Source organism: Psammomys obesus, unplaced genomic scaffold (genome assembly GCF_907164565.1).
Source record: "Psammomys obesus unplaced genomic scaffold, mPsaObe1.curated_primary_1811, whole genome shotgun sequence".
NCBI classification, from domain to species: Eukaryota; Metazoa; Chordata; class Mammalia; order Rodentia; family Muridae; genus Psammomys; species Psammomys obesus.
Window position 1 is genome coordinate 139,902 of NW_026596028.1, and position 14,485 is coordinate 154,386.

At 63.8% G+C, this 14,485-nt stretch overlaps 2 protein-coding genes across 3 annotated transcripts in view; one reads left to right on the top strand and one right to left on the bottom strand.

Moving 5' to 3' along the window:
* Cic (capicua transcriptional repressor) overlaps positions 1 to 11,301 on the top strand; it is a 26,280-nt gene extending 14,979 nt beyond the window's left edge. Inside the window, 20 exon segments of the mRNA XM_055620687.1 lie at positions 2,138 to 2,287; positions 2,369 to 2,603; positions 2,723 to 2,852; positions 2,957 to 3,139; positions 3,221 to 3,386; positions 4,154 to 4,356; positions 4,448 to 4,673; positions 5,104 to 5,207; positions 5,443 to 6,667; positions 6,753 to 6,940; positions 7,877 to 7,998; positions 8,102 to 8,268; positions 8,350 to 8,637; positions 8,733 to 8,941; positions 8,943 to 9,056; positions 9,363 to 9,610; positions 9,702 to 9,856; positions 9,952 to 10,083; positions 10,218 to 10,349; positions 10,429 to 11,301. Of these exon segments, the coding sequence (XP_055476662.1) occupies positions 2,138 to 2,287; positions 2,369 to 2,603; positions 2,723 to 2,852; positions 2,957 to 3,139; positions 3,221 to 3,386; positions 4,154 to 4,356; positions 4,448 to 4,673; positions 5,104 to 5,207; positions 5,443 to 6,667; positions 6,753 to 6,940; positions 7,877 to 7,998; positions 8,102 to 8,268; positions 8,350 to 8,637; positions 8,733 to 8,941; positions 8,943 to 9,056; positions 9,363 to 9,610; positions 9,702 to 9,856; positions 9,952 to 10,083; positions 10,218 to 10,349; positions 10,429 to 10,790 (4,739 nt within the window). The 3' untranslated portion in view covers positions 10,791 to 11,301.
* Positions 11,302 to 11,946: 645 nt separating this feature from the next.
* Pafah1b3 (platelet activating factor acetylhydrolase 1b catalytic subunit 3) lies at positions 11,947 to 14,485 on the bottom strand. Of its 2 annotated transcripts, none has more exons than XM_055620689.1 (5): positions 14,357 to 14,485; positions 14,082 to 14,171; positions 13,426 to 13,542; positions 13,246 to 13,350; positions 11,947 to 12,271 (listed from the first exon to the last, which is right to left on the bottom strand). In XM_055620689.1, the coding sequence occupies exons 1-5, from the start codon at positions 14,432 to 14,434 to the stop codon at positions 11,990 to 11,992; spliced, it is 672 nt and encodes a 223-aa protein (XP_055476664.1). In that variant the 5' UTR covers positions 14,435 to 14,485; the 3' UTR covers positions 11,947 to 11,989. The 2 variants fall into 2 exon arrangements, with proteins under 2 accessions (XP_055476664.1, XP_055476663.1); XM_055620688.1 differs by having other exon boundaries at positions 13,228 to 13,350.

Below are 14,485 nucleotides of genomic sequence, written 5' to 3' on the forward strand. Positions count from 1 at the left end.
TGCGGCGACGGCCTCGGGCTCACCCCGGGCCGGAGCGGCGACGGCCGAGCGGCGGGCTGCGGGCGCGGCGGTGTCGGCCGCCGAGGAGGTGCGATCCCCGGTCGGGCTCCCGCCGCCCCGGACCATGTACTCGGCCCACAGGCCCCTGATCCCCGCGTCTGGCGCGGCCTCTCGTGGCCTCGGCATGTTCGGTCAGTAGCATCGGGCGCCGGGGCTGCCGGGTCGAGGGGTCGGGGTGCGGATGTCGGTGGCGGGGCGCGGCACCTGCGCGGCGAGGGCGCGCGAGGGGAGGCCGAGAAAGTTTGCAGAGTGAGCGGCCGAGCGGGTAGTCGCGGCAGGTGGAGCGCAGCCTGGCCGGGGGCGTGAGGAGCGGGGCGGACGCGGGGACAGGTGTGGTGCTGGAGTGACGGGGTGGAGCGGAGCCCTTGTGATTGGTGGCAGGGGCTCCAGAGTCGCAGGCTTGGAGTGTGGGTTCGAATAGGGGTGTACCGGCACCGGCGGGTGGACGCTGTGGAACGGGGACAGGGAGGTGCTTACGCTGGTGGTCCGAGGCCAGGTTTTGTGGGAAGCACCGCTGGTCAGATCAGGTCAGGGCAGCAGTATTTCGGGTGTGATTGTGGGAGGGGAGGACCGGGGAAGGAGGGACACCTGGGGTGATACACTAGAACGAGGCTAGATCCAGGGGACTGCCCCATTGTCTGCTGGCCTCTCCACCCCGCTCCCCGTGCTGAGGACCTTCGCAGGCCATCTTGGGGTTGGAGCCTCTAGCTGACTTGGGGGGCCCTGGGGCGGGGGCCGGGGCTGTTAGGAATCTTGAGTGCCTTCCAGTTTTGTTTCCCTCTTTCCTCTAGGCTCTTTTCCTTTGTCAGGCCCTCAGAGTCAGGGCTTGAGGCCAGTTCTTCGTATAGTGCTCTCCTGGACTAGATTTGTGAAGATGTTGGGGTGAGGTCACGTCAGGTCAGGTTGCTCTGGAGCAGGGGGAGGCAGGGAGTGATGGATATCAGAGATAGGGCGGTTCCCTGCTTTCCTCTCCCCCCTGAGCAGGGGCCTCTGCTCTGCTGGTTCCACTTCCCCTGGAGCCTGTGGCCTGGCAATGTGGGGAAGCTCGCCGATAGCCTGGTTTGCTCCTCAGTTGTAGCAGGCGTGGTCCCAGCTGCAGATTGCCCGATTTCCCACCCGCTTTCCACCCGGCGCTCGTGTGGGGCTGGGCCCGAGCGTTGGCCCTTCCAGAAGCCCACTGGTGAAGCAGCTACCCTCCTGTCCGGCTCCTCAGGGAAGCACCTGGCGCTCAGCTGTCCCTGGGCAGGCTCATGGCCGATCTCTCCTGTCCCATTGTCCCTGTCTTTTCTTCTGAAGAGTTCACCACACCCTCCCATCTTTCTGGTCGAGGAGAATGTACAGTGGACATGCGATGAGCCCCTTGGTTTGCGGGGAGGGAACACCTTGGTGGGTGTTGGGAGTGTGTTTAGGAGACAAAAGAGGGAGCCACCTGGACCCCACCCAGGAAGGGGCAGGTCTGGCTCTCTGGGGACGCTGGGGGCGTCGGGGACAAGGAGGTGGTTCCTCACTCGGGGGCTGTTGGAGATGCCAGGCCCTGGCGATGAGTAGAGACAGGGAGGGGAAGTAAAGGACATTAACCTCAGGGTGGAAAAGGGGGACTAGGACGCGAGGGTGTGATGACGCGTTTGTTGGGAGGCGTGTCCCGCCTTGCGGAGGTCTCAGGGCATCAGAGTGGGGAAGGGCAGTGAGAGTGACCTGGTTTGTGGCAGGAGCCAGCTCCTCCGGCTTGGCCCCTGGCGGCAGGGCTGATGGAGGCTGGGAGGGCGCTGGGACATGAGCACTGTTTCTCTTTCCTGCTTCTCTTCTCTTTCCTTTTCTTTTTTTTTTTTTTTTTTTTTTTTTATTAATGTAAAGAAAAGATTTATTTTTATTATTATTTTTTTTAGGAGTTTTGTTTTTGTTTTTTCCCTTTCTTTTGCCTTAGTGATTTCTCACTGTCTGCTGGAGAGGTCCAGGGGTTGGGAAAGTGGGTGTGAAGGCTGGGTGGGGCTGCTTCACACAGGTTGGGCATGAGTTTGACTTGGTAGGTCAGGGTCAGGCTCGCCTGGTGCCCAGCTCACACGGCTCCTTCCCACAGTGTGGACAAATGTGGAACCTCGTTCTGTGGCCGTGTTCCCCTGGCATTCCTTGGTCCCCTTCCTGGCACCCAGCCAGCCAGACCCCTCTGTGCAGCCTAGTGAAGCCCAGCAACCTGCCAGCCACCCTGTGTCCGCCAACCAGAGCAAAGGTAAGGGGAAGGGGCCGTGAGGTTGTCCGGGGATGGGGCCCGGGAGCCCGGAAGCCCTCTCATAGACCGCTCTGCTCCTAGAACCTGCTGAATCGGCTGCTGTTGCTCATGAGCAGCCACCAGGAGGGACGGGGGGTGCTGACCCTGGGCGGCCCCCTGGAGCCGCCTGCCCTGAGAGCCCAGGGCCTGGCCCTCCACTCCCTTCGGGTGTTGTGGACCCTGGTAAAAGTCTCCCTCCCGCCACTGAGGAGGAGGCTCCTGGCCCTCCCGGAGAGCCCCGGCTGGACAGCGAGACGGAGAGCGATCATGACGATGCGTGAGTCTTCCAGGGCCTGCCATGGGGCGGGGGTGGGGGACGGGGGGGGGGGGGGGGGGGGGGGTGGAGCGGGGTGGAGAACCAGCCGAGATCGTCACTGTCCCTGATGCTCCCCACAGCTTCCTCTCCATCATGTCTCCCGAGATTCAGCTGCCTCTGCCCCCCGGAAAGCGCCGCACCCAGTCGCTGAGTGCCCTGCCCAAGGAGCGCGACTCGTCGTCTGAGAAGGATGGACGAAGTCCCAACAAGGTGCTTCCTTTATCCCGGAGCTCTCCCTCTCCCCCGCCGCGGCCTCCCCAGCCTGAGCCTCAGTGCAGTCCTGACTGTCCCGCTCTGGGCTGTGTTAACTGCAGCGGGAGAAGGACCACATCCGTCGGCCCATGAACGCCTTCATGATCTTCAGCAAGCGGCACCGGGCCTTGGTCCACCAGCGGCACCCCAATCAGGACAACCGCACCGTCAGCAAGATCCTGGGGGAGTGGTGGTATGCCCTGGGGCCCAAGGAGAAGCAGAAGTACCACGACCTGGCCTTCCAGGTAATTCTTCCGCCCCTCGGCTCTTCCCAGTGCGCTCTGCCGGGGCGGGGAGTGAAGGCTCGCCCTGCCCTCTCCTGCCAGGTGAAAGAGGCCCACTTCAAGGCCCACCCAGATTGGAAGTGGTGCAACAAGGACCGAAAGAAGTCCAGCTCAGAGGCCAAGCCCGCGAGCCTGGGGCTGGCCGGAGGGCACAAGGAGCCGCGGGAACGGAGCATGTCGGAGACGGGGACTGCTGCCGCCCCTGGGGGTTAGTCAGCCCTTGGCTCTCCCCCGCCCCCCCCAGGGCCGCCAGCCTCCCCTGCTTGCCCAACCCCTGCCTGAGCAACTTCTCTTCTCTGTTGCCTGTGAGACTCCTCCACAAAGGAACTGGCAGTTGATTGATGGATGTGACTGAGCCAGGGAGCTGCAGATAAGAGGCCCGAACGCTAATCATTGCCTACTGCCGTTTATTGAGCATTTTCTACATGCTCAGAGGCCAGACCCCTTTTCCAGATGAGGAGATAGTCTCAGAAAGGCCCCAGTTACCTGATTTTAAAGTCATGGGCCTAGCACAGAGTCAAGATTCAAGCCCTGGCTCTGTTGTTCCCCAAGACCGCAGTTGGAGCCGCTGCCGCCCGTTAGGCCCTGGACCTGCCGTCTCCAGGAGTTCTGGGGTGCCTTGGAGGTGCAGCGTGATTGGTGGCTGTGGGGATGGCGTTCTCTGAGAGTTGGGGGCCCCTTACTGCTTCTCTCGCCTACACTAGGCTCAGACAGGCCAGTGGTAACTAGCCAGCCAAGACCTCGTGGGCCAGTGTCGCGGCTTGCACACTTAGATGTCTGCTTCCTGGGAGCGGCTTGCTGGCTGCAGGCCCGCAGGACCGGAGCTTTCCGGGAGGACGTGTCGGGCCGGAGACTGGTGCCTTTCTTTCTCTGCCGAGTGGCTCGGGACCCAGCCCGCCTGCGGGGAAGGTCGGGCCGGCTCCGGGGCGGGTCGGGCGTTCTGACTGTTAAGCTTGCGCACCGTCTGCTTTTCAGTGTCTTCCGAGCTCCTGTCGGTCACCGCCCAGACGCTCCTGAGCTCGGACACCAAGGCTCCAGGGAGCGGCCCGTGTGGGGCAGAGCGGCTGCACACGGTTGGGGGTCCGGGCTCAGCCCGACCCAGAGCCTTCTCCCACAGCGGGGTGCACGGTCTTGACGGAGGGGAGGCGGACAGCCAGGCACTGCAAGAGCTGACCCAGGTTTGAGGCGCAGGTCCCGGGGAGGTGGCTGGGGAGGGCTGCGTGAGGCGGCTCACCCCTAAGCCCGCCCTGCCGCCTCCCTGTCCCGCAGATGGTTTCTGGCCCCACGTCATACTCCGGCCCAAAGCCTTCCCCCCAGTATGGCGCGCCGGGACCTTTTGCAGCCCCTGGTGAAGGGGGCACCTTGGCCACTGGTGGGCGGCCCCCTCTGTTGGCCTCCCGAGCCTCCCGCTCCCAGCGCGCAGCCAGTGAGGACATGACCAGCGATGAGGAGCGCATGGTCATCTGCGAGGAAGAGGGCGACGATGACGTCATTGGTGAGCGGGCCCTGTGGGCAAGGGCTCGGGGATGGGGAATGGGGGCAGGGGGATGGGGGCAGGGGGCCGGGATCCAGGGCCCTGGGATCCTTCAGCTCGTTTTCCTCCTCGTGTTTTGTGACTGTGTACCGTCAGTCACACTTCAGCGCGCAGCGCAGGGAACCTGGGGACGTGGGCGTCCCCAGCAGAGCACTGGGTGCTCTTCCAGGCGCACGTTTCGGGTCCTGCATTGGTCAGGTGCACGGAGCCCTGGGCCTAGGACTGGCCGCCAGGGCCGCTCTCCTCCTCCTTGTTGGCACCATGGTCACCGTCCGTTCGCCTGTCTGCTTGGCTCAGAGCGGAAGCCAGGGCACAGCTTCTGTTCTAGACTGCTTCCTCCTGGGTAGCTCTGTGCTCAGTCCCTTCCCCACTGTTCCCTCTGCTCCCTCAGCGGATGACAGCTTTGGCACCACTGACATTGATCTGAAGTGCAAGGAACGGGTGACTGACAGTGAGAGTGGAGACAGCTCTGGGGAGGACCCGGAGGGCAGCAAGGTGAGGGTCGCCGTGCTGCGGCCTGCCACTGCCAAGAGACAGTGCTGTCGGACCGTTGATGCGGGAGAGCTGGCTCTGGAGAAGGCGGGCTCCTGGGCTCCTGGGCTCCTGGCAGTGTGGGCTCACCTCCGAGATGAGCTGACCTTCAGCCGGCAGCGTCCCCAGAGGCGGGGGTTCCTGGGATGGCCGTCCAGCTGCCTGCACTCCCTGACCCGGGTCTCTTTCCTTCACCCAGGGCTTCGGCCGGAAGGTGTTCTCGCCCGTCATCCGATCCTCCTTTACCCATTGCCGTCCCACCCTGGACCCTGAGCCTCCGGGGCCCTTGGATCCTCCCGCCGCCTTCAGCAAAGGCTATGGCCCCACCCCATCCTCCTCCTCACCGGCCTCCACCTCAGCCTCCGTCTCCACCTCCACCTCTTTTTCACTGGGCTCTGGGACCTTTAAGACCCAGGACTCTGGTCAGGGCTGCACCGCGGTCCCACTACGGCCCCCACCTCCTGGAGGCGGGGCCCCAGCCACACCCTCCAAGGCCGCTCGGTTCCTCCCCACGGACCCTGCCGCCTTCCGGCGCAGGAGGCCGGAAAGCGTCGGGAGCCTGGAGGTGCCAGGCCCCTCCGTCATTGCAGCGCCTCCCGGTGGGGCGGGGAGCACTCTGCAGACGCTGGTCCTGCCTCCCAGCAAGGAGGAGCGGGAGGGCAGGGTGCCCTCCGCCCCCGCCCCGCCACTGGCCTACGGGGCTCCAGCAGCCCCTCTGTCCCGCCCCGCTGCCACCATGGTCACCAACGTGGTACGGCCTGTCAGCAGCACTCCCGTGCCCATTGCTTCTAAGCCCTTTCCTGCCTCCGGCCGGGCTGAGGCATCTTCCAGTGACTCAGTAGGTGCCAGGACTGAAGTGGGCACTGGGTCCCGGGTGCCTGGGGGCTCCCCTCTGGGTGTCAGTTTAGTGTATCCGGATAAGAGGTCAGCAGCAGCCACCTCGCCAGCTCCGCACTTGGTAGCTGGACCCCTGTTGAGCGCTGTGGGGAAGGCACCCGCTACCGTCACCAACCTGCTGGTGGGCACCCCAGGCTACGGGGCTCCCGCGTCACCTGCTGTCCAGTTCATTGCCCAGGGAGCCCCAGGCAGTGCGGCCCCTGCAGGCTCAGGAGCCAGTGCTGGGAGTGGCCCCAATGGACCCGTACCCCTGGGCATCCTGCAGCCAGGTGCCCTAGGCAAGGCCGGGGGTATCACCCAGGTGCAGTACATCCTGCCCACCCTGCCCCAGCAGCTGCAGGTGGCACCTGCCCCAGCACAGGCCCCTGGGGCCAAGGCAGCAGCTCCCAGCGGCCCCCCGCCCACCACCAGCCTCCGTTTCACCCTCCCCCCGGGCACCTCGACCAACGGCAAGGTCCTGGCTGCCACGGCGCCCACTGCTGGCATCCCTATCCTGCAGTCCGTCCCCTCGGCCCCACCCGCTAAAGGTGAGGCTGGAGCGCCGCTTTGTAGGGATGTGGGGCGCAAGCCTGGCTGGCTGTCTTGTAATTGCTCCTCTCTTGCCTCTTCCAGCCCAGTCAGTTTCCCCTGTCCAGGCCACACCTTCAGGTGGCTCCGCCCAGCTGCTGCCTGGGAAGGTGCTAGTCCCCCTGGCTGCCCCTAGCGTGTCAGTCAGAGGGGGAGGGGCTGGCCAGCCGCTGCCCCTGGTCAGCTCGCCTTTCTCAGTACCTGTCCAAAATGGTGCCCAGCAACCTAGCAAGGTAAGGCCCTCAGGTGGTGGCTCTTCACTGTTGGGCGTCATCCTCGTAGTCCACCTGTCGCTGGCTGCCTTTCCTGCCCCCGGCCCCCATCTCTCTCTGGGTCCTGGTCTTGGTTTCTTGCTAGAGTTTAAAAGAAAAACAGCAAGCAGGAAAGTTGTAAATCCTGGCAGTTGCTGGGAAGGAGGGGGATGAGAAAGAGAGAAAAAGCAAGCCTTTTTGAGTGAGGGTTAGCAGTGGAGGCGTGGAAGAGGCTGCTCTGGAAAGAGAAACAAGCGTGCGGCTGGGTATGGTGGCTCACCCTTTTCTAGCACTCAGGAGACGGACGGCAAATGGACCTCTGTCCGGGTTGAAGGCTTTCAGTCTGATGAGTTCCTGGTCCACCGTAGAAAACCCTGCCTCGGGGAGGGGGGATGGGGGGATGGGGGGAACTGTGGAGAGGGCTTGGGGGTTCTTGCAAAGGACCCCGGTTCCCGGCACCGCGTCACCACCTGGAGCTGCACAGCCATCTGGAGCTCCAGCAGCGGGCCCAGATGCCCTCTTCTGGCCTCTTTGGGCACCGCCTGTGCACAGTCCACACATGCACATGTACGGCGCACATACAGAGACACGCACACGTGTGCAGGCTGAATAGAAGGCAGTGAGGAAGCGCGGAGTTGCTGAAGAGCTGGGTTAGGATCGTGAGCGAGAGGTGAAAAAGGAAACAGCATTTTAGTTACAACTCCGAAGAGCAAGCAGGCTCGCCTTTTTCCCTAAGGCGTGCGCAGCCCGCTTCGGTCGGCGTTGGCATCTGTCCCTCTTCGTAGTCCAGGTCCTCCCCTGGCTGTCCTCCCCACCTGGGCATGTCTCGGCCTCTGAGGTCTCCTGCGCTCCAGGCCTCAGCCCTCCCTGTCTGCTGGGTCGGGGCTCACCCTAGCCTGTGGATGCTTGCGCCCACAGATCATCCAGCTGACTCCTGTGCCTGTGAGCACACCTGGTGGCCTGGTGCCACCCCTGAGCCCAGCCACGATGTCGGGACCCACGTCGCAGCCTCAGAAGGTCCTGCTGCCCTCTTCCACAAGGTGAGTGCGGTGAGGCCCCTTTCTTCCCTCTAGACCGGGGTGGGGTAGGGCCAGCTGTCTCACTGACTCCTGGCCTCTCCTCTCCTCTCCTCTCCTGTGGCAGAATCACCTATGTGCAGTCAGCGGGTGGGCACACCCTGCCCTTGGGCACCAGTCCTGCGTGCAGCCAGGCTGGAACAGTGACCTCCTACGGGCCCACCAGCTCTGTGGCTCTGGGCTTCACGTCCCTGGGGCCCAGCGGCCCCGCCTTCGTGCAGCCCCTGCTCTCAGGTGAGGGGCGGCCGGCGACCTAGGCGGGGTTGAGACAGCGCAGACCCTAACCTGCTTCCCCCACCGTCTTCCTCCCCGCAGGCCAAGCCCCGTTGCTGGCTCCTGGCCAGGTGGGCGTGTCACCTGTGCCCAGCCCCCAGCTGCCTCCTGCCTGCGCCGCCCCTGGAGGCCCTGTCATGACAGCGTTCTACCCTGGCAGCCCTGCGCCCACCTCAGCACCTCTGGGCCCCCCTTCCCAGGCTCCGCCAAGTCTGGTCTATACTGTGGCCACCGGCACCACCCCACCCGCCGCCACCATTCTGCCCAAGGGCCCCCCGGCCTCTGCCACTGCCACTCCAGCCCCAACTAGCCCTTTCCCTACTGCTGCAGGTAGGTGTGGGGCAGCAGGGCCGGGCGTTCTGCAAGCTGGGGAATGCAGGGCTTCTGGGAGGCCTGGCTCAGCAGACGTTCTCTTCCCTTGCCAGCAGGCTCCATGACCTACAGCTTAGTGGCGCCCAAGGCCCAGCGGCCCAGCCCAAAGGCCCCCCAGAAAGTGAAGGCAGCCATAGCCAGCATCCCTGTGGGGTCTTTTGAATCGGGCTCCACTGGTCGGCCCGGACCTCCATCCCGACAGTCTCTGGACTCTGGCACAGCCCGAGAGCCAGCTGCCCTAGAATCAGAGCTTGAGGGGCAGCCCCCCCCCCCCGGCCCCGCCACCTCCCCCCGAGACCTGGCCTCCAACTGCCCGGAGCAGCCCCCCTCCTCCCCTGCCTGCTGAGGAGCGACCTGGCGGCAAAGGCCCCGAGACCGTGAGTGTCTGGCTGGCTGTGGGCTCCCCTGGCGGTTGGTCTCCGTTCTTGCCCGTGTGATGTCTCCTGCCCGTCTGCCGTGTCCAGCTCATCTTGTTTGGGGTCTGTGTTCTGTGTACCCTGGCCTTCAGAGGCCAAGGGTTTGTCTTGTCTTTGATTTCTCCTCATCTCATGGTCTCCCCTGCCCCACTTCCTTCCCAGCCCAGGTCTCCGTGGCTCAGGCAGCCCTCGTGGCAGTGCCAGGTCTGAGATTACGGGCAGGGGCCCCATGACTTCATCTCAGTGTTCTTTCCGTCCCCACCCCAGGCCAGCAAGTTCCCAGGCTCCTCTTCAGACTGGCGAGTCCCTGGGTTGGGCCTGGAGAGCCGTGGGGAGCCCCCCACCCCCCCAAGCCCGGCCCCGGCCACAGGCCCTGGTGGAAGCAGCAGCGGCAGTGAGGGCAGTAGTGGGAGGGTGGCCGGGGACACACCTGAGCGCAAGGAAGCCGCTAATTGTGGCAAGAAGATGAAGGTGCGGCCCCCGCCCCTGAAGAAGACCTTTGACTCAGTGGACAAGTGAGCAGGGCGGGCCCGGCCGGAGCGCCCCGAGGCGGTGGGAGAGGGCGGCAGCAGGCAGGGCGGAGAGGTGACCCTGCTGGCCCCCCAGCAGGGTCCTGTCGGAAGTGGACTTTGAAGAGCGCTTTGCTGAGCTGCCCGAGTTTCGCCCAGAAGAGGTGCTGCCTTCCCCCACGCTGCAGTCCCTGGCCACCTCGCCCCGGGCCATCCTGGGCTCCTACCGCAAGAAGAGGAAGAACTCCACAGGTAGGCAGCGCTGGCCCCCAGTGGGCCGGGCCGGGCGGGGCGGGGCCGGGCCAGGGGCCGCGTGTGCCAGAGACCAAGTCTGCTTGTTTGGCTAGACCTGGACTCGGCGCCCGAGGACCCCACCTCACCCAAGCGCAAGATGAGGAGACGTTCGAGCTGCAGCTCGGAGCCCAACACCCCCAAGAGTGCCAAGTGCGAGGGGGACATCTTCACCTTTGACCGCACAGGTGCCGGCGTTCAGGAGACCGGGTTTCCACGAGTGCCGCTCGTGGGGGCAGCGGGGAGGCTGGGGCTGACCCCCTGGAGGGGGCTGGCGGGGCGGGGGCACCGAGGCCTCACTGAGCCACCTGTGCCGGGGCAGGTACCGACGCAGAGGACGTGCTGGGGGAGCTGGAGTACGACAAAGTGCCCTACTCGTCGCTGCGGCGCACGCTGGACCAGCGCCGGGCCCTGGTCATGCAGCTCTTCCAGGACCACGGCTTCTTCCCCTCAGGTGAGCGTGGCTCGCACTCAGGGAGCGCCCACGTGGGGACTGGGACCAGCCACACACCTCACCGCCCTTCTGTCCCCAGCCCAGGCCACAGCAGCCTTCCAGGCCCGCTACGCAGACATCTTCCCGTCCAAGGTGTGTCTGCAGCTGAAGATCCGGGAGGTCCGCCAGAAGATCATGCAGGCAGCCACTCCCGCCGAGCAGCCCCCTGGGGCTGAGGCCCCCCTCCCCGGACCGCCCCCGGCTGGCATGGCTGCTACTCCCGTCCCCACGCCCAGCCCCGCTGGGGGTCCCGACCCCACCTCTCCAGGCTCGGACTCTGGCACTGCCCAAGCTGCTCCGCCACTGCCTCCACCCCCAGAGCCCGGGCAGCCTGGCTGGGAGGGGCCCCCCCAGGCCTCACCTCCGCCCTCTGGCCCCTCCACAGCTGCCACGGGCAGGTGAGGGGCCCTGGAGAAGATCCACAGCACCCCCTCAGGATGTGGACAGTGACCTCCTCCCCAGGAAGCCACCTCTCCTTCCCAGCTGGGCACGGAAGGCGGCCTGTCCCCTTGTATATATTCCCGCCCTGTGGGGGGGCCGCGGGGGGCAGACACCCTCCACTGCGCTCCTGCACGTGACTGAGGCGTGAGGCCTTCAGAGCTTTTCACTTGTACTTTACACAGAGTGGCTCCTGTGAGGGCTGCAGGCTGGAGGGGAGTGTGAGCCTTGGCCACAGGGAGATGCCTGTGGAGCGGTGGGGAGTTGACACACCCCACTTTTTCCCCAGAGGGGCTGGACTCAGGTTAGTTTGGGGTGGGGCGCCCTCCCACCCTCTGCCCTCCCAACTTGGGTTGTACTTTCTAAGAAGGTGATTTCCCTATGTTGTCCCCATTCCCAGAACATGTTGATCATGTGCAATATTTCTTACTGTGCCGAGAAGCCGCAATGACCGAGATTAAAGCTGTTTAACACATCTGTGGGCTGACTCGCTCCCTCGCCCCCCCCCCATTACTGTCACGCCTCTCCCGGTGAGCATGGGGCGGCCCAGCGGTGCTCCGCCTCCCCCTTGGCAGGGCCACAGGGCTGCGGGCTGACCGCCCTGCCCTGTGAGTGAAGCAGCCTTGACGGTCTGGGAGCTGTGGTACCCATCTGTCCCTGCGACAGGCGGCAACTTCACCGCTATCGGTGGAGAGCGTTGCTCTCAAATGAGGCCAGTCCAAGGGCTACGGGCTGTCCACAATGACTGACCTCTGCTGACCTCCGCACGGTCGTCTAGGTGGCACCGCTGCCAAGGGAAAGCAGTTAACCTGTGCAAAGTCCAGGAAGGTGTAAGGTCTGAAGTAGCATCTAAGCTTGGGCCAGAGCCTCAGGGAGTCAGCTTGAATCAGCTGGGTCAACTCCCTGAGAGGACAGCTCGCTGGGGGATTTGGAGGTGTTCCAGCGATTGCTGACTGACTGACCTCGACCCTAACAGGATAATGATGGCAATTCTGGTTTCACCCAGAATTTGCCCAAACCACACACTACTGAAACACAGCCGGCCACGAGAACCGGAACGTCTGCCTCAGGTACGAACAGAGACTGCTGCACGGGGACAAGCCTAGCCATAAGCACGGAACAGGAGGCAGAAGAAGACTTTAATGTCGGGAGAACGAGGGTGCTCAGGGCGTGGTCTCCGGCAGAGGGGCGCCCTGGCCCTGAGCCAGGAGCCGCAGGAGCAGGGAGTGCAGGGCCCGGCAGACGGGGGTGTAGCCCAGCCGGCTCAGGTGGAGGTAGTCGTACATGTCGTGGTGGCTTATGGTGCCGTCAGAGTGCACAAAGCCAGGGTCTGCGTCTAAGAAGTGGGCTCGGGGGTGGCCAGACAAGGCCGCCCGGACCAGCTCGTTTACCTGTCGGTTTTTCTCCCGCAGCGGGTTGGGGTGCTGGCCCCTCGGAAGCAGGCCCTAAGGAGGCACACCAATAGTAAATTGTCAGATCGGCACCTGAGCCGATCTGCCCACCCCTAGCAGGAAAGCCGCAGCGCCGACAGTTGAGGGATGGGAAAACAGGGAGGGCAGAAGAGCTGCCACTGCCAAGAACCTTCCAGTCAGCAGCCTGTGCAAGATCACTCAGAAACACCATTTTGCCAGTGGGTCAGAGGTCTCTTTCAGGGATGGAAATGTCTTGGCTAGAAGCGATAAGGCCTAACTTACTCCAGGAATGCCTGGATACTCTGAGAGCTTCAACACTCAAAATACCCAGCACCAGGGTAACTGGTCCACAAGCACGTCTTCAAGCACAGCTGCTCTTTGTCTGGAGACAGGGTCTCTATGTAGCTCTGGCTGGCCTCTAACTCAGACGTGCCTGCTTCTGCCCCTGGAGTGCTGGGATTAAAGCCCTGTGCCACCACGGCCACTCATGTTCACTCTCAGAGTGTAGAAATCAGCTGGGCGGTGGTGGTGCACAGGACTGTAGCCCCAGCTGCCAGGGAGGCAGACCTCTGCTGATTCCTAGGCCAGCCTGGTCTACAGAGTTCCAGGACAGACAGGGCCACACAGAGACACTGACTGGGGAAACAGACAAACAAACAAACAAACAAAAAGTGTGGAAACCATCTACCAGATGCTTTCTGGAAAGCCACTGTGCCACGCTGTCCAGAACTGTGCCAATGCTAGCTACTTCTTGAGGGTCCTACACTCTAACCACACTTCCGTTTGTTTTGTTTCTGGAGAGTGCCAGGATCAGAGGTGTCGGCCACCACTGCTTGGCTCTTTCAAAGTGCCTTGCTCTGTGGCCCAGAACAACCTCAGTACTGATGATCCTCCTGCCTCAGCTCGGGAAGCGGGAAGTGCCGGGATTACAGGCGTCTGCCACTATGACTGGCTGCCACGTTTCCTTTCCCGCCCTTCCAGGCTCTCACCAGCACAACCACCCGTGCCTGGGGCTGCAGCTTGTTCACCAGCTGCACGATGGCTTGGATGCCTCCCGTCACCTGCTCCGCTGTGTGGCTGTGGTTGTTGGTGCCCACCCAGACCACCACAATCTGCGGAAAGAGGGACACCGAGCACGGGTGAGCACGCCGGCGAGGAGCGCCGGCCCACCCCCCGCGCCTGCTCACCTTGGGCCGGATGTGCTCCAGCTCCCCGTTCTCAAGCCGCCAGAGCACGTGCTGGGTGCTGTCTCCACCGATGCCGAAGTTAAGTGCGTGCAGAGGAGAGAAGAGCTCCCGCCAGATCTGTGGGCAAGGAACGATGCAGGCCCCGGCCACCCTCCGTCCACCGTGGACGAGCCTTACTTTATGGGTGGAGTCTGGTCAACTCTCCCCGAGAACAAAGCCTAGCAGGGAGTCACTTCAGGAAACCCATTACTGTCTCACTCTAACCAAAATCCCACGGAAGTCAGAGTCGGCCTGTGAAAACCCTGTCCTGTGAGAACAGCCACTGTGGCTAACCCTCTCTCGGGAGAGTTTCATGACCGACAGTCTTTGGGCCACACCATTACCATCGACCTTCACTTCCCATAAAGCTTTTATTACCACTCTGCGTAAACCCAACAGGGCTGTGCTCTATTTGAACACAGTAAAAGCCTCACCTTAGGCAATCTAGAAGGAAAGCCTCAGAGACAGACAAACCCAACGGGGCAGAGTCGGGGCACACAGACCTTCCACCACGGGCATTTCTGTACCCCCTTATCTCGCCTGGCTTGGGTTCTGGGCCCAGAGTGGCAGTGAGGTTACGTGCCCGGATGAGGAGGGATGACAGGGCGGCTCCTCACCTCACACTGGTGCATTAGCTGGACCAAGGAGTCCCCGATGAAGACGACCTCGGGTTCCTTGTCCTTGCTGTCTGCCACGAACCGGTGGTGCTGCAGGGAAAGCAAGACCGGGCCAATGGCGGGCACGCCCCAGGCCCCGCGCCGCCCTGCTTCCTCAGGCTGGACACCCCCAACCTGCCTGCCCACCTGGGTGAGGGCGATGCCACGAAGCAGGGCTCTCCGGGAGCACCCCCCCCTCCACGTCCCTGCCCCGAGGACCGCCCGGGGCCACTCACCAGGGACATCCAGCGCCCGTCGCCCTGCACGTCCTGCACAGGCGTGGGCCTGCTGGCCGGGTTCTGCTCCGCGCTCATGCTCGGCGGCGCGGGCCCGGCGAAGAGCGGAGCCCGGGAGCGCTGGCGGCG